Source organism: Myxocyprinus asiaticus, chromosome 4, assembly GCF_019703515.2.
Source record: "Myxocyprinus asiaticus isolate MX2 ecotype Aquarium Trade chromosome 4, UBuf_Myxa_2, whole genome shotgun sequence".
NCBI lineage: Eukaryota > Metazoa > Chordata > Actinopteri > Cypriniformes > Catostomidae > Myxocyprinus > Myxocyprinus asiaticus.
Window position 1 is genome coordinate 41,336,864 of NC_059347.1, and position 21,881 is coordinate 41,358,744.

A 21,881-nucleotide genomic window follows, 5' to 3' on the forward strand; every position below is an offset into this window, starting at 1 on the left:
TTACACATTTCTGCAGAATTCGAGCAGCTATTTTTCTGCAGATTTTTATTCCCTAGTAGCAGTGCAGACAATGAGGGAAAAAGTGGGTAGATTCCATGTGGCTCTGAGCATTGCTATATGTGAACACCCCCTTCTAATTTACAGGTTTGACTATCCTAAAATGCCAGTAAAGACAAACCTTAATGCTACGGCATGCAATGACATTCTAGAGATTTTAGAGAAGGCCCTTTTCTGTTCCAGCCCGTGCACAAAGCAGGGTCCATAAAAAAATGATTTACTGAGTATGGTGTGACAGTACAGACTTGAACACCTTTCTGATGAATTGGAACACCGACTGTAAGCCAGGCCTCATCGCTCAACATCTGCACCTGACATCTCTAGTGTCTGAACGGGAGCAAACTCTGCGTCCACGTTCCAATATGTGGTCAAAAGCCTTCCATGATGAGTAGAAGCTGTTAAAGAGGCCAGCATCATATTAATATCAATTAATTTAAATTAAATGCTTATAAAGCACATATGAGTGTGGTGCTTGGGTGTTCCCATACTTTTAGCCATTTAGTATAGCTCTGTCCTAGAAGCAGGGTGGTATTACTAACTGAATGTGTAGTAGAATCTGTTCGAGGATCTCAAATTGAATTAGCTAATGAACAAATTCTACCAGATATTCTACTTTGACCTGGCTGTATTAAAATGGCTTCTGTCTTGTTTGTGATCAGATATCAGATGCAGTGTATGGGCTGGTTCAGAGCCAGACTCAAGCGCAGTATGAAGCAATAGTGCAGAGCTGTGAAGCAGGTCGCCCCCCACTGGAAACCACCATCCGCACAGACATGGACCAGATCATCACTTCCAAAGAACATGTGACCAGCAAAATCAGAGGTAGCTTCAGTTGGTGATTATTCATTGCTTTATCCATTTATCTTTATCAAGTGGCACAAATAGGACTACTTACTGATGTCAGGCCATATCAGGTTTCTGGTGATTCATTTCCAAGGAAGTATATTTTCAGGTAATTGTGAAAGGAAAGGATGGCATCATTTGTCTCCTACAGTGTTACTGATGAATAAGGATGATGTATATATTACAGGGCTGTGCTTCTGAAACCAGAGAAACTTACTCATAATCGAAGTAAACTATGGAAACTTTGCAACAGCATGTTTGGATCTGCTCCACAAGAGACCAGTAAACACTCTGCTTCTATGGTGATTGCTCTCATGTTTACAAACATGATGACGTTTGGTATTTAGGCCTAAATTAAGCAGCATCTACCTGTATATTGCCCTACAAAGCTGACCCGCAGTAACAGTAGCAACACTGAGACTGAGAAAAATGGTGTCCGATTTTTGATTTTCCAGCCAAAAGTGGATTATAACAGTCTCCCTCTGTTTTCTCTGTATCTTAGAATTGTTGAGCCAGACCTGTTTGCCACAGGACAGATTTTAGTCCAAGAGACAAGATTTCGGTCATTACTCAATTTGCCTTTGCAGTGAATATTAGTTAGGTCTGTTTGTTGTAATTGTAAAGAAATAGTTCACCCAAAAATGAAAAATTCTCTCATAATTTACCCTCATGCCATCCCAGATGTGTTTGACTTCTTTTCCTCTGCAGAACACAAACAAGGATTTTTAGAAGAATGCCTCAGCTCTGTAGGTCTATACAATGCAAGTGAATGTTGACTAAAACTTTGAATCTCCATTAAGCAAATAAAGGCAGCATAAAAGTAATCCATATGACAAAATATAGCTCTTTTCTTCACTGCACATTTTGCAATTGCAGTCTCTAGGCACGATCATGACTTAAAGCTCGATTGCACATCCTAGAGCAGGGGTGCTCACACTTTTATGGCATGAGATCTACTTTTTCATAATCCTATAACAGTAAGATCTTCCATGCACAATTTAAATATATATTGTAGTCACTGTGTTGTCACGATACCAACATTTTAGTAGTTGGAACCAATACCAGTGAAATTTGATGATTCTGAATGCAAAAAATAATAGTCTAATTTGTTAATTGGGTAAACATTGTTTCAAGTTCTCAAGTAATTATACAAGACAAGGAAAAAGTCAGTAATAAAATAAGAACAAAGGAACAAATTAAGAAAAGTGTATTTAAAATTTGTAACGGCAGTATCAAGTACTCAAGTAAACATTCGTTTTCTGGATTACAGGTCTTCACTGTATGATTCTAATATATTAATATTTTATTTGAAAGCTACTTAAGTTATCCAGCCAAGAGCAATGAATGGTTTTCTTGTTGTTGTTGTTGTTAATATTAATGACACAGGCAGTGGCAGGTCTTTCAGGCTGCATTTACACTGCAAGTCCTAATGCATAGATCCGATATTTTATTACAAATCTGCTTTTTTTTTTTTTTTCTCTCTCTCTGTGTTTACGTTTGCTTCAGACATAACTGGCTATGTTTCTATCAATACCTCACTAAGACATTTTGAAATGTATTTGACCATCACACAGCCGCGTATCCGCATAATGTAAGCGCTCTCACAACACGCACACTAAAAGAAGCCGTCTGTCAGACAGTGCGAGTCTTTGAAACAGGATGGCAGGGGAAGAGTCACTTACATTCATGAGAAAAGCGATACCTGATTGGACGATTCAATAATATTTATCAGGAAAGCGCTACCTGATTGGTCGGAGAAAATATAGCCTACCCCTAATCGTAACCGTAACCAATTAGGAAGAGCTTTCCTCATAAATATTAATGAGTCTTCTCCTGCCATCCTACGTTTTGCAAAGTCACCCGTGTGGGAGCCAATATGAGGAAATAAAAAGTGATCTTCAAGAATTTCGTTATTTGAGTAGTTTCTCTCTCTAATCTCTTTACCGTTTGACCAGTTAGCGAGATCGACCAGTGGTTGTCTTGCGATCGACCCAGTGTTGCCAATTATTTCTCATGGGAAGTCACCAAAGGTTAGATGAAATGTCGTTAAAAGTAGCTAAATCACGTGATGACGTAATTTATCACGTAAGGCGTCAAATTTGCATATGTAATGAATTGGTGTAAAGAGCTACGGCAATTCTTTAAAGGTGTAGAACCCTTTTTTTAATTGAACTAATTATTGAACAATTATTATTTAACTACTAATAATTTATCTATCACTAATTGAACTATTATTTTGTTTTGTAATTAAACTGCATTATTGAACAATGACAAAGTCCAAAATTATCCTAGCAATAGCAAGTTGGGGTAGGCAGCGGTGTAGTGTAGGGGATGTTTTTTATTTTATTATTATTATTTATTTTTAAACATGGATCTACATGCCTTATAATGCCTCACGTGGAGCTATTTTGGAGATAATATGTAATATATCTTGTGTGTGTGTGTATATTACTTGTGTCAGTGTTACTATGTCACAAAGACTTTTTGACAGTGACACCTCATCTGTTCATATCACTTATCTCTACACTTTATTATAGATCAGGGGTTCATTTCCATTCTTTCTCTCGCCCTGCTAGATAATTTCTCAATGCTCTTCTATTGCTGTAGGCTGACTTTTCTTCTCTAAACGGAGAGCATGCATGTGAATTGATGTTGAGATTCTCGCAACAAATACCAACAACACAAAAGCTCATCAGTCTTTCGAGTTTTAGAACATCCGTTTGCACGCAAGTCCAACCGCTGATGGCATGCAGGTCAATCATATTACTTGAAACGTAGGGGGGCGCTAGAACGGCGATAAAAATGAGAAATCATTCACAATAGAGCTGATGTTTTTTGTGTCACCAGATGTGGAAGAATGTCGATAAAGCAGACTACAAAAGTCACTAAAATTGTCGCTAATTGTTAGATGGCTCTTTTACTCACTAAGGGGGTCAAAAAGTCGCTAAATCTAGTGACAAATTTGCTGAGTTGGCAACACTGGATCGACCAGTTGTTATGAGTAATGAGTACCCCTGTTCTAGAGCTTGACGCATGTGCAGTGCGTTAGATGGCGCTAGGAAGTGTAATCGAACATGAAGTCATGACTGCCAAGGAGACCACTGATGTCAAGATTCATAGTGAAAAAGGAGTTATATTTTGGTCTGTTCTCACCCAGAACTGATTAGATCGCTTCAGATGACATGGTTAATCCATGTCTTTTATGTGCATTTCAGAGCTTAAATGTTTTGATTATTATTCATTTGCTTTGTATGAATCTGAGGAGCTGAGAGATTATTTTAAAAATCTTTGTTTGTGTTCTGCAGAGGAAAGAAACTTATACACATCTGGGATGACATGAGGGTGACTAAATGATTAGAGAATTGAAATTTTGGGGTGAACTTTCTTTAAGAGAGTCACAAACCGATAGAATGGTGTTATGTGTTTTTCTGTAGCTCTTGTGCTGCCTAAGGCAGAGAAGCTTCTGAAGGTGAGTATCCAGCCATACATCAGCTCTATCCTGGATGCTTTGATGGAACCCACCAGCAGAGGCTTCTTTGAGGTGCGAGACTTGTTCTTCAGGGAGCTGGTTGATATGAGCAAAAACCTTCTCAATGATGGCAACAAGGAAAAACTTGGAGAAGTAAGACAACTTTTACAAATGAAATGTTTCACAGAATCCCTGTATTTAACTTTTTTCACACTGTATATATATGAATGTGTGTTACTGTGTATTACATCTGGTTGTACTGCAATTGCTAATGGGTTGTTTGATGTATCGTCCTGCTGAAAAATCCATCTTAAGAAGCCAGCTTGGTAGCTAGATTCTAGATGGTCCATGCTGGTCATTGGCTGGTCACTCAGCCACCAGCGTTCCCAACTGTGGTCTTGACTCTTTTGTCTTTGTTGTCCAGCACATGGAGAAGATCTCCATGCTAGCTTTTCATCCTGTGAAGATGCAGAGCTGCTATGAGAAAATGGAGACACTGAGTTTAGAGGGACTACAGCAGCGGTTTGACGTTTCCAGCCCCTCTGTGTTTGTCCAGAGAGCCCAAATCTTAATGAGAGAGGTAAGTCATCTTTGAACCAGAACAGAAACAAAGTCAAAAGAATGTCCATAAAAAAAAAACACAGGCTCTAACTGGCAAGTAACACTGTTACTAAAAAACGTAGTACAAATATTTACCACAAATTCAAGCTTTTTTTTATGTTTATACGAAGAGAAACGCATCAAGATGGATTTTTAAACTGCAGCTGGTTTGAATAAGTATAAAAATGTCTTAATTAAGTTTTGTGTCTGTGTGCCACTTAGGGTTTGGTTTGTGGCTTTGTTGTTGGGTGTGAAATGAGATGGCCGAGGGTGTATGTGCTGTTGTGGTAGAGATGTAAACCTAATTTTGGTCACTAAATGGTACAGCTGCAGTTTATTGTTAAAGACTGACTCATTACTGCTGTCAGCCTTTGTTGATTTGAGAGCACAAAACGAGAGAGAAAGCCATCCCATCATGCACTTGCACTTAAATACATATTTTAAATATGTATACATTTTTTTTAATCACCAGAATGACATAGTTACCATGATTATACTTATAATCAGTGAAAGACACTTTTACGAAAGAGACTCAGATATACAGTAATTCACCGCATTGGGAGTGGAGAAACAAGACTGAACTTGTATTGTGAACTATCAAAACCGTGTCAGTCCATCCAAGTTCCCACCCATGCTGTGAGGTGGAATATGCCCCCTTGTGGCAATATGGAGTAACATGGACTAAATTATTGTAGCAGTTTGTAATTTGTAGTTGCTTGTAAAAAAAAAATAAATTAAAAAAAAACTACCATTCAAAAGTTTGAGGTCACTTGCCTAAAATGTATCTCATGATCTTAAAAACCTTTTGATCTGAAGGTGTATGCTTAAATGTTTGAAATTAGTTTTGTAGACAAAAATATAATTGTGCCAAAATATTAATTTATTTAATTACAAAACAAAAATGTTATTTAAAAAAAAAATGTTTTGGTCCGAATAATTAAGAAAAGCAGCCACTAAGTGCCCAGCATATAGATGGGAACTCCTTCAGTACTGTTTAAAAAGCATCCCAGGGTGATACCTCAAGAAGTTGGTTGAGAAAATGCCAAGAGTACATGTCTGCAAAGTCTAGGCAAAGTGTGGCCACTTTGAAGATGCTAAAATATAACACAGTTTTGATTTATTTTGTATTTTAACCGTAAGGCCTAGAGACTTGAAACTTGGTCAGATGATAGTAGTATTGCTCGCTACTCAAACACGGACTCGGCCAAATCTGTCAATGGGGCGCTACAGCGATCAAAAACGTGAAACTGCTCATAACTCCTAGACCATTTGTTGTAGACTCAAGTGCTTTATACCATTGGAATCCTCGGCTCAAAACAAACAAAACGTTTATCTCCGATTTCATTTCCGCCTATGGAAATTTTCCGCCATCTTGGATTTTTCATAAAACCTACTTATGCGAACTAGTCCTAGGTTTTTCGTCCAATCGGGACCAAACCAGTGGCAAACGATTCTATGGAGTCTCAATATCAAAAGTTATCAATAAAATGTTTGAGATTTCGACTCGAGCTAGCTACGGTATGCGAAAACAACGGAAGTAGGAGTGGCCAATTTTACGTAAATGACTATAACTCTTGAAGGAAATGAGATATCTTCACCAAACTTGGCATGTTTATTTAAGAGGTCAGTCTTTGGTCCCCCAGAAAAGTTGGCACGGTTTTGCCACATGGTGGTGCTATAATACAAAAAAACATGAAATTGGCTGTAACTATGAAACTGTTAATCCTATTGACTTCAAAATTTGCATACATTGTCTTTGTTTCAGCTGCCATCATTGTCTATATGGACATTCACGTATGTTGAAAAACATGGCCGCCATCGGCCAATCAAATTTAAGCAGCTATTACACAAGGTTAACAATGACCGATTGGAACGAAACTTGGCGGACCTATTTGACTCTTGGTCTGAGAGGGTTGTGCAAAGTTTTTAAAAAATCAGCCACTAGGTGGTGCTATCACGATTTTTGTAGTTGTTAATGGTTGTATATAAGGCAGTGTTGTGAAAAAACACAATTAATATATATCAACTGATAGCTCTTCTCATTCATACCAACTTTGCCTCAAGAAGCATTGGTGTCTGTCAAACCGTTCAGTAAATATTTAAGATAATGTTAAAAATCTACTTTTGCAAACTAGTCCTAGGTTTTTCGCCCAATCGGAACCAAACCAGTGCAGAAATATACTCTGGAGTCTGATTATCAATAATTATAAAAAAGTTGAAATTTCAACTCAGTCGCTAAGGGGTGCCAAAATGTTCAAAAAGGGCGAGACGTTTTTACTAAAATGGCTATAATGCCCGAACGAAATGAGAGATTTTCACCAAACTTGGTACACGTGTATGAGCACAAAAATCACGGAGTTTGGCCACTTGGTGGTGCTATAACAGGAAAAATACATGAAAACAGCTCTAACTACGCAACCGTTAGTCTGATTGAGTTGAAAATCGGCATGCAGTGTCTTTGTCCAAGGTGCCATGACTATCTATGAGGACATTGGCATATCTCAAAAAACATGGCCGCCATTGGCCAATGAAATTTGAGCACCTATTAGACAAGGTTATCGGAGGCTGATCGGCTCAGAACTCAGTGGGCCTGTTCGACTCCTGGCCCTAGAGGTCTGTGAGAAATTTGAAAGAAATCGGCCAATGGATGGCGCTAATGAGTTTTACGCCTCTGTAATCATGTGGTGTTTCACACACACATGGCTGTGTCCCTATTCAAAGGCTGCATCCTTCGAAGGACTCAGACTTCAAAGGCCACGCCTTCGAAGGCCGCGAAGGTCGGACTGAGCATTGTTAATTGGGACAGTCTAGCCTACAGAGGACTGTTCTTGTCGCATAACAACTGTGACAGCTGCTGAGTGACTGTAACGTTTGTACTGGACTTTTTTGAAAGTTACATTAAACTTTCTGGAAACAAAACAGGGTTCACAATATTTTTCTAAATATTTTCACCATGGTCCATTTCTGTATATGATAAAGAGTATAAACTATATATAATCGCATCTTAGTAAGATATAAGTTAATATTTGAACCACTTTAAAGGTTTTTTTTTTTTTTTTACATTTGTATCATTAGATATTTGAGTAAGTTGAAACCCAATACTTACGTTTAAAAGTGTAATTCGGCAATTTCTCAAAAAAATCCTGTCGTCACTGGCGCGCAATGAATTCTGGGGTAGGCAAGGCCGCGAAGGATCCATCTGTTTTATCCACTTGAAGAACGCATTTGGAGGCTGCATTTGAAGGAGCCTTCGAATTGGGATAGCCTTTGTCGCGCAGCAGTGACTCAATCGGCCTTCGAATGCGACCTTTGAAGGATGCAGCCTCTGAATTGGGATACAGCTATAATTCATATCATTTGTTAGATCTCCTCATACTGAACAACTTTGCCTCAAGAACCACTGCTGTCAATCAAATCGTTCAATAAATAGTCACGATTATATAAAAAAACCTACTATTGTGAACTAGTCCTAGGTTTTTCTCTTAACCTCATTAAAACCAATGGAGTACATTTCTCTGGACTCTCTAGGTGAATAATTATAAAAAAAAAAAAAAAACTTTACCCTTTGGGTAGCTATAACAGTGTCATTTAGAAAATGGCCGTGGTCAAGTGTACAAATAAGCCCATCATTCCTAAACAAAAACTCAGAACTTCAATAATTTAGGCGAGCACATGCGACATATGATTCTAAACAAGCATGCTGACTTTTATGGAGATCGGACCATAGGTGGCGCTATGAGTATTAAAAAACTTTAAAAACCATGTATTTCCTTAGTAAATTGCCTGTATTGGCTGTAAATGGTCTATTCCATCTATGATCTAGGTGGTTACATGCTTGCTAAATTAAACATAATACATTTTTACGCATGTGCTTAAAGGCCTTAAACCGCTTGAACCCCTTTAATTGCTGCTTGCAGCTATATTTTTTAATTGCATTTTTTGCATCAAAATACATTTTTGCTTACAACGCTAAACTTAAATTTTAAAACTTAAATAAGTGCCATTGCAGATTAATGACTTAATTTTGTTTTAAAACAATTACTTTTGTAGCCTTACATATTTAAGAAACAGCTACCTGCAATAGAGGTTGTATAATAAGACACGGCTGTATTTTAAAAAATCATGCTATTTAGAAATATTAGGTTATATATTCACACTATGACTTTGAATGTGTCACTCAGCTGATATAGATGTGAAGATTAAAAATTCTGGGTCATCAGAAAAGCTTACCTTTGTAAATCCTTACTGTCTTGGGGGGGTTGAATAATTTCAGTTGCAACTGTGTGTGTGTGTGTGTGTATGTATGTATGTGTATATATATATATATATATAAAATATGATCATGAAGTCTTTTTCTTGACTTTTTTTATAGATCCAGTCACCTCTATGAAAGTGGTTTGGAGAGTCCTTTCACAGTATTACTAAATATATGTGCATTTCTTTATGCAGCAAATGGATGATGCAGTGTACACATTTGAGCAACTCCTGCACCAGAGTCTGGAGGGCCAAGAAGAAGACCTCTGCAAAACCATCCAGCGTTGCCAGGATCGTGTCATTAAGGTGAAACATACTGCTTGTAGTGGTCCTTGTCCATCAGATGTCTTTGTACCAGTAGGGAGATGTTCAGTTTTAGATTTTTTTTTTTTTTATCTCTGGTCATCTCTAGAAATTTGACTATGACAGCAGCACAGTTCGTAAGAAGTTCTTCAGAGAGGCTCTTCTCCAGATATTCATCCCTTACATGCTGAAACAGCTCTCTCCATCATGCTCTGCTGTAAGTCTTTATCTCTCGGAGCAGTATGAGGTTTTAATTATTTTGAATCTAATAATCTTATGCCTGTATTATCAATCACAGATATTACAAATTTATCATCCTTATGTTTATTTGCCCATACTTTCTTTGTTTTTATCAGGAAGAGCATTTGCAATACGTCTATACCAGGGTCAGAGATGAACTTTTTAATTATGGGGTAATATTTTTGGGATCTTATTTTTAGGGGCATTTTATAACCCTTACAGGGCATAATAAAAACATATTTTTATGTAAATTACTTGAATTTAATTAATTAAAATTAATTAAGGCTGTTGTTTATAAATTTAAATATATATCAACCCATATTTTGTGATACTATGTACTACGCTTAAAATATATATATATATATATATATATATATATATATATATATATATATATATATATATATATATATATATATATAAAATGTATTTATTTTTTTAAAAAGGGAATTCATCCGTGGCATTTTTTTATGTATTTTTTGCCCCTGAATATTGAATTTGTTAGGCATTTTTGTCATTTTGGTGGCTTTTTTGCCCCAACACCCCATTATTTTCTGACCCTGGTCTATACAATATTCTCTGTCGTATGTTAGAACAACATTTAGCAAATGTCTTAGACATTCTACTGTATATGAATTTGCTGTTTTCTAAGATGTTTATCAGATGTTTGTATTCAATAATTACAATGTGTTGTTTTCCAGATGATACTCCTTAACCGGATCTATTGGGCTATATGTGTGCTTACTGGGATGGGGGAAAAAATTATTATCATTATGTTGTGTTTACAGGAACTCCCTCATTTCCAAGAGCTGATCTTTGAAGATTTCTCTCGTTATATTCTGGTGGAGAACATTTTTGAGGAAGTGGTGTTGCACACAGTCATGAAAGACATAATGATGGGTAAGACAGCTTTCAAAGAATTGAGGACACCTTGAAGGGATAGTTCATCCAAAAATGAACATTCTGTAGTCATTGGGCTTGGGATTGATGCCTTTTTTACACATCGATAATCAGATAATTTTCCATATGATTATCGATCTACTTCAGGGTTTTTTTTTTTTTTTTATATAAATAGGGCTACTCATTGCTACACCCAAACCCTTGAATGTACTGAAAAGGCTAACCAGTATTTGTCTATATATCGTGAGGTCCAGAAGTCAGTATTAATAGTGATGCTCTTCTTAAGCTCTGTACACACAGTAGTCTTTGTCTCTTCGTAGATATTTCTCACCACAATGTTAGTAGTGTGTGAGCAGCAGGGTAACTTAAACTCTGGTTTCATTTCCTCTAACATGTTTCAAAAAGGGACTCTCCAACACGATAAACAGTTTAATTTCTCAGACTATAAACTGAGCCGCGAAATTCGTTAGCTTCTTGGATTGTGGGGAATCAATTGATTAATTTTTTTTCTTGGGTTCAAAGCTTCTGCAATTGTAGGTTGTACTTGTTTACTGTCTGGCGCTGCACATCCTTGCCATTCGCCATGATATCTGTTCATATGAGATATTAAATTGGTTGTGTTCCCAGAGTATGGCAATTTTGCCTTGCATTAATTACACACTGTTTTTGATTTATCCAGGTATTGGCCAACTCCATCAACTCAGAATCTGAATCAACTCCAAACGTAGCTTCTTTTGCCCTTTCCCAAAAACTCTCCCTATTGTTTATACATCAGAACATTACCCACAATGAAATACCATGTGAAAAACCAGTTGCACAAATATAAGGGTGACAGAGGTTATGATAACTTAGTATTAGGTACAGTAAATGTTATTTCACCCCCTTGTGGTCTCCCAAAGCTATTACGCCAGACTACATTAAACGTAAGGCCAACTGACTGTGATTTGTCAGCACACAAATTAGGCTTCTAATTTAATATATAGATGCCTCAAAATTGTATCGAGAAAATACCATGCCAATCAGTAAACAATGTATAAATTTAACAGTGACATTCCTAGTAGTCATTTACTCAACCTCTTGTTGTTTCAAACTCGAATAACTAACCGAATGTTAGCTTCAGTCACTATTTACTTTCAATGTTTTTAAAAAAAGATACAATGAAAGTGGATGGTGACTGAAACTAACATGCTGCTGTATATCTCCTTTTGTGTTACATGGAGAAGTTATATGGGTTACGTGTTTCTCAACTTCAGTCCTCGGGGCCCCCCCTCCCAGAATGTTTTAAATGTCTCCCTATTTAACACACTAACAAGCTGATGAGTTGAATCGGGTGTTTATTTAGTGAGACATCTAAAACATTCTGGGAGCGGGGGCCCGAGGACTGGAGTTGAGAAACACTGAGGGTGAGTAAAAGAATTTTTATTTTTGGGTAAACTTTCCATTTAAACCCAAGAAGAATAAAATGTTTAACCTCCTACCCAAGCTCTCATAAACATTCTCACAGTACCTTCACACAGATATCTTTTTAACTTTGTAATCTTTTAAGCATTTCTAACAGAAATCTATTCCTTCTATGTTTCCAGCTGTGAAGGAAGCAGCTGTCCAGAGGAGACACAACCTGTACCGAGACAGTATAGTTCTGACCAACAGTGACCAGAATCTTCACCTGCTGGGGGAGAACCCTCCCATTGATTGGGCTGGGGAGTATGGAGGAGTCCAAGAGGAGGTGGATGGAGAGGATGAAGGACAAGACAGAGATACAGAAGCTCAGAAAAGACGCAGGATGAAGCAAGTGGTCTCCATGATTCAACTGGAGGGCACCACCCATATTCTGCCCAATGAATCGTGCCTAGAAGTGCCTGCCGTGGATGACATACCTGAAGAAGAGGCAGAGGGACGCTCGGACACCACATCCACCCGAGAGTCAGAGAAACAAGTGCCTAATGGAACTCAAAAGGATGTGAATAGAAATCAGGTTGAGGAGAACCTACCAGCTTTAACAAATAGAACGGAACTAAAAGAGGAAGAAACTGCAGCAGAAAAGCCAATACAGGAAACAGAGAGCAAGTCAGTCATAGAGAGTGCCATACAGGAAATGGACAATACAGTACAGGAAGAGGAACTTGAGCAGGGTGGAGAGGTAATGACGCAGAAAGCTGCAGAGTCATCATTCTCAAAAGAGGACATTGCAACTAGGGAGGTAAAACTCACCCCAAACTGTGAAGGAGGGGCACAGCTAAACAAAGATATGCTTTCAAGCACAGAGGAAAAGCCTTCAGATTCAATGGCAAGGGAAGTGGAGGCAGTGACACCATCGGACAAACAGGAGAAAAATCACATTACAGAGAGCACTCAAGATTGCCACTCAAAGCAAAGCACAGACTCTATATCTCCACCACAGCAAGACGACAGAGGATTTCAGTCTCCCACTACTGAAACAGTTGTGCAGGAGGAGCTTCAGACGGCAAAGGAGGAGTGTAATGACTCTGAAACGGGAGAAGACACTGGGAAGGGAGAAAATGCACATATGGATCACCAGTGAAACAAGAACTTATTAGGGTCTCTTAATTCTGTTCATTTATTTTGTATGTTTGTGTGTTTGTTTGTGTCTGTAAACAGTGAGTAAATACAGTATCTAACCCATTGCTCAAAGAAAGTTTTTGCCTGTAAACACTATTGTCTTACTACTATGACTCTATAGACATTTGTGAACTTTGTCTTAATGACGTTTCAATCTTTTGCGTGCACGCTGTCACATTTGTATCGTTTTTGCACTTAATTATTGTCACTCTTAGTTAGAGCTGGGCTCGATTGTAATCATTGTATCCTAGGTTAAAATGGCATTCTATTCACAAATATGATATCCACCCTCATTTTGCCATGTTATGCCTCATTTTGATAGCATATGGTGCCTTATTTAGTTTTGCATGTAGCCTTAATGCTTAACACTAGTGATAATTGCCTTGTCTGAATTCAAATTGAAGACACTGAATTTATGATTTTGGGTCTGTTTTAAACTTGGATTTACTGTGGTTCATTCTTGGGCTGGAGTGCCCTGTTTAACCACTGTTATTTTGCTTGCATTAGTGCTGTGTATGCAATATTTTTTTCTTAAACTCTGCTGTCATTTGTTCTGTTTACAGAAGTGTCTGCATCAATTTTCCTTAACCAGTTCAAACTAGTACAATTCAAACTGACTATAAGCCGTTCTCCATATGGTGCTTTGCCCCCCTCCAATTTCATTGTTAAATTTACTCTATGGATGCTGTATAATTGAGTTTCTTTTGATAATTATGACCTTCGTATCTGCTGTGTCACACTTGCACTGTAGTAATTTAGTTTATGCAGATGGTATAAGGGTTATGGTTCATTGTGGAGATTTGTGTCATGTTATGATGCTTAGATGTCAATGAAAATGATTTAATGTAATAATTTCAATGCAGATGACTATTGTAAATGGGGATCCAGTAGATGATGACACTTGGTGTATGGAGGAGTGATTGATTTTAGTACAGTACCACTGTTGGGGAATCAGAAAGTGATGTTTGCTATTTGTAATTCAAATTGAAAAGACAGTCAATCAAATTGTTGATGTGCAAAATGTGAGTAGGGTCTGTCTGCCTCCTGTTGGACAACTACAAGACACACCCATTACAAGTTATGCCCCCTCTAATGGGCGTGTTTGATGCGTTTACTTGGAGTCGTGCTACAAGTGTACACCTACACCTGTCACCTGCAATTCTACACCTAAATCTAACATTAAACCTACCCCTATACCTAACCACAAAAATCTAAAAATGTTTATAAAATGATTGAATAATCTGCAACTGAAAAGTTCTAGTGGACCCAGTCATACCATCGTATCACTAGGGGGCGACTATGAGGGAAAAAACGTGATGAAAATGAAGAGGAGAACCAGCTAAGGTAATAGGCTGGCCACTTAGCTTGTAGGCTAATTTGAGAGAACAGATAAGAAAAATGTTTAATTTGACCATGATAATATCATATGTGACATACAATTTAAAAGTGATTCCTTGTGATATGTACATAGTTAAGATGACATGAATCGTATGTAAATTGAATATGACTAGTAAAGTTCTCTCAGCCAACAGAATGGCTTTATGATCCAAGGGGGCGTTATTTGGAGTAGGCATGTCGTGTAGTGGGTGTCCTGGTAGTCCTACGGGATGCAATTAGATACATTTGGAAAATGTATCTATAGTCAGGGTTATGGAGTAACGGAATACATGTAACGGGAATACGTATTTAAAATACTAAATATAAGTAATTGTATTCCACTATAGTTACAATTTAAATCATTAGTAATTAGAATACAGTTACATTCAAAAAGTATTTTGATTTTTATCAAGAAAATTCAGGTTGGATCATAATTTCTTTTGTTCTAGTAAGACCTTTGATATTAGTGCAAAAATCATATTCTTGACAATATTTTTTGTATTGTTTTCCTGTAAAAAAATATCTAAAAATCCTTAAAACAAGATCAATTTGATTTATCTTGTTTTAGAAACAACACTGCATAAGATATTTAGGTTTTTCAGAGAATGTATTTTTAATGTGTATATTGTCTTACTGTACTGGCAGAGTTTTTATAGTCAAAACAAGTGAAAGAATCTACCAGTGCTGAAGAAGTAATCCAAAGTATTTAGAATACGTTACTGACCTTGAGGAATCTAATGGAATACATTATAAATTACATTTTACAGCATGTATTCTGTAATCTGAAGGGTTAACAGAATACATGTCTATAGTGTTGGATATATCTGGCCATAATGGTTTCATCAGCATCTTACTATCTGTCTTGCTGTTTGAGACTTTTTAAAATACAGTTTTAGCAACTTTTTTTTTTTTTTTCAAACAATTGAATAATTTTATTTATTAGTTATAGCACTTGGTACTATACCTTTTTTTATTTTATTGTATTTTTTATTTTTTTTACCTTTTTTATTTGTATCGTGCAAAAATCCTTTTGTTTTTTTGTTCTTCACTGTTATTCTTTGTAAAAATAAACTATAATCACTGACAATTTATATATTTGTATTTTTAAGCTGTTGATTGCTGAATATTATGCGAGATTTACTCTATAGCTAAATTGTTATGAATTGATGGTGTGTTTGTTAGACCTGCAGGGGGCAGTGCAAGTTTGTCATTCATTTTCTCATTATGGTGCTGATGGCATTATACCTTGCAATATTTAATTATTATTATTATTATTATTATTATTATTATTATTATTGGATTCAACGCCCCTGAATGCAGCTAGTACTTATGAAATGAAAACAAGTATGTCGGATAAAAATAGACCATGACGGAGATTTTTCAACTCAATCCGTCACAGTGACTGATAAAGATTTTTTTTCTAGCCCAACCTCTGAAATGGCCCAATGGTGATATTTATGGGCGTTTTCCAAATTGTATTTTTTCGCCCTTGACAGGCAGTTTTGGAAGGGGACGCCACTCAAAGGGTCGTTCCAAAGGAAATTAAGACAATTTTTGTTATTTTTTAATTTTTTATTTTTTTTCACGAAGGGATCTTCCTCAAGAATGTTAGCGAAGTGTACATGCATACAGTAATGCCATGCTCCCTTCAGAGTGCCCACATCAAGAGCTTTGTCCTTCGGAGTGAGTAGGGTATAGGGATGATCAATTTCAAACGTAATTCGCCTTATTTAGAGGATTACGAATAACATCCTGACGTAATGACGACATCGTTTTGCGTAGCTTGCGCTCCCAGCTCGAGATCGGGTATTTCCCCCCGCTCAGAGTGATCTTCTCTGAGCAGCATCAGCACCGGGCGGAGGATGCGCGAATGATCCCGCCGCACTGTAAACACATCTTACTGCGTGTACTGAGTGTCATTGCAATTAGATTACTGTCGACGGTTTTCCAGTGGGACGGGGGAATGATAAACCCCGGATCCCCCGGACCGTTGTACTGTTCGTCAGGATGCGATCACTGAGTCGATCGTGGGCCTCGCCGCTCACCGTGGTTTTCTTCATCGCAACAGTCGCCGTCAGCGCTGGAATGGCAGGTAAGAGGATTGGATTTCACTAAAGATAATATAACGGAGACGCATTATTTCAGTAGAACACCCTGACTGTGATGCCAGGCATGTCATTGGGTTAAATAAACTATATCCATGCATATCAACATTGTGCGAAATTGGTTGTGCAACCATAGAGAGAGGACATGTATTCAATAAATTCGTTTCTCAGTCCACATGTGCACTGGAACCCCTTTCTAAAAGTCATAATTAGCCTATCCTGATATTCTGATTATTTAAAATGTATTAAATATTTCTTAGGTAGCCTACTACCTGAATATTTTTGCTCACATTCTGTTACTAAATGAACCAAATTGTCACGGGTTGTGATATGATATTATTATTAAGCTGTTATTCTTTGTTGGTAATAACACTATAATATGCATATATATATATATATATATACACACACACACAGATCAGCCACAACATTTTTATTTATTTAATTTTTCATTTGTTTACATTTTTTTATCCCATTTTCTCCCCAATTTGGAATGCCCAATTCCCACTACTTACTAGGTCCTCATGGTGGCACGGTTACTCACCTCAATCCGGGTGGCGGAGGACAAGTCTCAGTTGCCTCCGCTTCTGAGATAGTCAGTACGCGCATCTTATCACGTGGCTCGCCGTGCATGACAGTCTCCGCGATCCACGCACAACTTACCACGTGCCCCATTGAGGGCGAGAACCATTAATCGCAACGACAAGGAGGTTACCCCATGTGACTCTACCCTCCCTAGCCACTGGGCCAATTTGATTGCTTAGGAGACCTGGCTGGAATCACTCAGCACACCCTGGATTCGAACTCGTGACTCCAGGGATGGTAGTCAGTGTAAATACTCGCTGAGCTACCCAGGCCCCCGATCAGCCACAGCATTAAAACTACTGACAGGTGAAGTGAATAACATTGATTATATCATTACAACGGCACCCGTCAAGGGGTGGAATATTTGAAAGGCAGCAAGTGAACAGTCAGTTCTTGAATTTCATGTGTTGGAAACAGGAAAAATGGGCAAGCGTAAGGATCTGAGCAACTTTGACAAGGGCCAAATTGTGATGGCTAAACGACTGGGTCAGAGAATCTCCAAAACGGCAGGTCTTGTGGGGTGTTCCCGGTATGCAGTGGTTAATACCTACCAAAGGTGGTCCGAGGAAGGACAACCGGTGAACCGGCGACAGGGTCATGGGCACCCAAGGCTCATTGATGCACGTGGGGAGCGAAGGCTAGCCCGTCTGATCTGATCCCACAGTAGAGCTACTGTAGCACAAATTGCTGAAAAATGTAATGATGGTCATGATAGAAAGGTGTCAGAACACACAGTGCATCGCAGCTTGCTGCGTATGGGGCTGCATAGCCGCAGACCGGTCAGAGTGCCCATGCTGACCCCTGTCCACCGCCGAAAGCACCTACAATGGGCACGTGAGCGTCAGAACTGGACCATGGAGCAATGGAAGAAAGTGGCCTGGTCTGATGAATGCGACAAGAGTCCCTTAAACCTACCTACACAAACCTACACAAGACCAAAAACAATCCAAAGACAAATCTGGAATATTTATTTATTTTGTGTTATGTTTTCTGCAAGAGCTGTTAGAATAAGTCATTACAGAGTACACCAACAAAAAAGTGCTAGTTTAAGATGTGTTTTGGAACATAGTGGCTGGTTTCTAGCCGGCATAAGATGAACTGTAAGAAATATCCATAATTTTAACAGCAGACACTATAAACGGTTCAAGGAATGAAAACCGAAAATGAACGCCATTTTTAGCAGAACGTAACCGAAAACCAGAACCAGTGATTTTTAATTGTTCCGGACTGAAAACGTCATTTTTAAATGCTGGTAACTGGTTATAACTGGTTAATTTTGTTCCGCTAATTTTTTTCATGAAACTAAAGTCCAAAGAGTTTATGAAAGTACATTTTTGGAACTACACCACTTCATGTTGTCTGAAAAAATGAAACGTGCTTTGATCCTGAAGGAAACTGCTGCATCACACATTTCTTTGCCTAATTGCCAGTTGTGGATGTCGCATTCTGTGAATAAAGACCTTTTTAACAACATACAAATCTGTATGATGCATTCATACAGATTTGATGCTGTCGGGTTTTGACTGAGAAGCAGATCTGTAATAAAAATTATACTTAAAGCAATGTTCCAGGTTCAATACAAGTTAAGCTCAGTCAGCAGCATTTGTGGCATAATATTGATTACCACAAAAAATAATTTAAACTCGTTCCTTCTTTTCTTAAAAAAAAGAAGCAAAAATCGAGGTTACAGTGAAACACTTACAATGGAAGTGAATGGGGGCTAATCTGTGAATGTTCAAATACTCAGTTTCAAAAGTATAGCCATGAGACATAAAGGATACATGTGATAAATTCGCTTACTAACCTTTTCTGTATAAAGTTATAGCCAATTTCACAACTTCGTTGCCATGACAATGTAATGTCAACAAACCCTAAAATGACTGTAAAAAACTTTACAGCTCAAATAATACACAAGTTTTAACAAAAGAATTATTGCAAGTGTTTTTATAAAATTATAATCCTCACATTTCTGTGTTTAAACCCTCCAAAAATTTGCCACATTCACTCTCAATGTCCCCATTCACTTCCACTGTAAGTGCCTCACTGTAACCTCTATGTTTGCTTTTTTTTTTAAGAAAAGGAGGAACGAGTCGAAATAAATTTTTGTGGTAATCAACATTATGCCATAAATGCTGTAGTTTAAGCTTAACTTGTATTGAACCCGGAATATTCCTTTCACTGTTAATTAACTGTATGTTTGTTATGATTTCTATGCTGATAATTCCACCACACTGGGAAAAAAATGATTGCTTACTTTCACTTATTTTGGTGAGGCAAGTGGCTTATTTTGGGCTTGTTTTTCCAGACCATGTTGCTTGTTTCTCTTGTGAGTTCTGGCAACACTGCAATTGGTATTTCACCCACCCTTAGCACACTGTAATTTTAAAAAGAACGTTATTAACTGTTCTTTTATTTTGTTCTAGCCGGTAACCATTTGGAAAGGAGGCTGCAGAAAAAAATCAAGTTTTTGCTTAGAACAAACCGAAATGAAAAACGTTCCGTTTTTATTCCCTGTTTAACAGTAAAATCATGTAAAAAGCTACAGTAAAAAAACACTAATTGGTTAACCGGTAGTTACCTTAACATATACAGTAAAAAACAGATAATACATTTAACAAGACAATACGTGTCATTTTACAGTAAACCACTGTAAACATTTAGTTCTTATAGATGTAAAAATGATGATTTTACTGTATAATTAACTGTAAAAAATTATATTAAGCTTAACAAGAGAATACATGTTTATGGTAAACTATTTTTAAAATGACAGTAAAAGCAATAATCAGGCATTCCCAGACATCCATGCGTCCATCATGTTTCATTTTATTTAATGGGAATAGTTATGTTTCTTCTTATTTGTGATATCAGTTATGTACATTGGGATGTTCTGTTTTTTGTAGTTACTACGGTGATTAACAATACAATTTAAAGTGAAAAGTAGACCTTTATATTTCCAGAAACTATTTACTATATCAAGTTTTTAGCATTTGATAATATAAACTGTATTAAATTGTAAATTGTACAGGCATCAAAATTACATCCTGTAAAGCTTGAAATATGTTTTTTTGTGTTACATTTCTGGCAAACCCAGCTGCTGGTATTTTACCATAAATGTAACTGAATTTTTTTTTACAGTTCGTTCATTAGCTGGTAGAACATCTTGGACCCACAAAAAAACAGTTTTTTGAAAATGACCAGCCAATGAACAGCTAAAGACCAGCTTGGACCAGCTTAGACTAAAAAGAAACCAGCTACCCCTATTCCAAAACACAGCTACCATCTTACAGGGTTAGTTCACCCAAAAAATGAAAATTCTCTCATCATTTACTCGCCCTCCTGCCATCCCAGATGTGTGTTTCTTTCTTCAGTAGAACACAAGCGAAGATTTTTAGAAGAATATCTCGCCTCTGTAGGGTCATACAGTGCAAGTGGATGGTGAGCAGCACTTTAAAGCTCCAAAAACCACAGACAGTCATATTAAAAGTAATCCATACAACTCCAGTGGTTCAAAAAACGATTCGATCACTTTGGGTGAGAAACAGATCAGTAAGTCCTTTTCACTATAATTGTTCGCTTTTGGTCACTCTCCAATACGCGTCCATGAGGGGAATCAGTTCACACTGTCTCTTGCGTAACATAAGTTGGGCAAAGGTATTTTGTAAGGGTATAATAAATAGATCAGTAGCTTGCTATAGAAAACGAAAGAACATATCGCTACATAAAAAAAGTATTTTAGCCTATTTTTGATATACTCATTTTAATTTCATAACAAAATTCCATCCAATGAATTTGTGTAATGTTTAACTAAATTAAACTAATACCAATAACTTAAAACATGTAGTATTTTTTTATTATTTGATTAAACATTAATCAGTTCAATTTGATGTAATTTTGTTATGAAATTGAAATGCTTAAATCTTGAAAAAAAATAAAAAAATTGAGTGTACATTTTTACAATTTTTTTTTTTTTTTTACTTCGCTTCTCACTAAGCTTAAAAGACTCTTTGGAAAAATGTCTATGGATCTATGGATCTATGAATTCATTTATAATCCATGCATCTCCTTGACAACATTGCAGCACTGGATTCAGCAAACAGTCTCTTAGAGTGATAAACACATGAAAGTAGAGACCTTAAGCTGCATAAGTGGATATGAACGTGGTGGGTGATATTTAACTAGAATCAGAGAAGAAAAGAGATTTGATCAAGGCTATTGCGAGTTGCCAGGGCTTTGCTCACTCTGTAGAGGAGCTGTAAAGTCGGTAATTGACCAGCTAATGAGAATGAAGACCATTTAAGTAACCTTTATAAAATGAGCATTAAAAAGGTTCTATCAGAGACCTCATACTAGAGGTAGTTACACAATCACAAAGAAGTAATATAGATCGTTAAGATGCAGAGAGAAGAGGTAGCTGTCATTGCTGTTGTGGAAGAAAGAGAGAGAGAGAGATGAAAACAAGACACAGAAGAAGGAACCATGAGGAGAATTAGTGAAGGCCAAACCAAAGCAGTTATTCTGAATGAAGTTTGTAAGGGCAAGGCCAAAGAACATTTGAGCTTGACTGCTTT

At 37.2% G+C, this 21,881-nt stretch overlaps 2 protein-coding genes across 3 annotated transcripts in view; both read left to right on the plus strand.

The window, feature by feature from the left end:
• The window catches only part of niban2b (niban apoptosis regulator 2b), a 46,537-nt gene extending 30,823 nt beyond the window's left edge, over nt 1-15,714 (plus strand). The window contains exons 8-14 of the mRNA XM_051695728.1: nt 717-879; nt 4,335-4,522; nt 4,794-4,949; nt 9,419-9,529; nt 9,636-9,743; nt 10,555-10,666; nt 12,250-15,714. Of these exons, the coding sequence (XP_051551688.1) occupies nt 717-879; nt 4,335-4,522; nt 4,794-4,949; nt 9,419-9,529; nt 9,636-9,743; nt 10,555-10,666; nt 12,250-13,208 (1,797 nt within the window). The 3' untranslated portion in view covers nt 13,209-15,714. The remainder of the gene's footprint in view (nt 1-716; nt 880-4,334; nt 4,523-4,793; nt 4,950-9,418; nt 9,530-9,635; nt 9,744-10,554; nt 10,667-12,249) is intronic.
• Nucleotides 15,715-16,390: 676 nt separating this feature from the next.
• npdc1b (neural proliferation, differentiation and control, 1b) overlaps nt 16,391-21,881 on the plus strand; it is a 36,019-nt gene continuing 30,528 nt past the window's right edge. For both annotated transcript variants that reach the window (XM_051695766.1, XM_051695767.1), the window contains exon 1: nt 16,391-16,715. In XM_051695766.1, the coding sequence (XP_051551726.1) occupies nt 16,631-16,715 (85 nt within the window). In that variant the 5' untranslated portion in view covers nt 16,391-16,630. The remainder of the gene's footprint in view (nt 16,716-21,881) is intronic.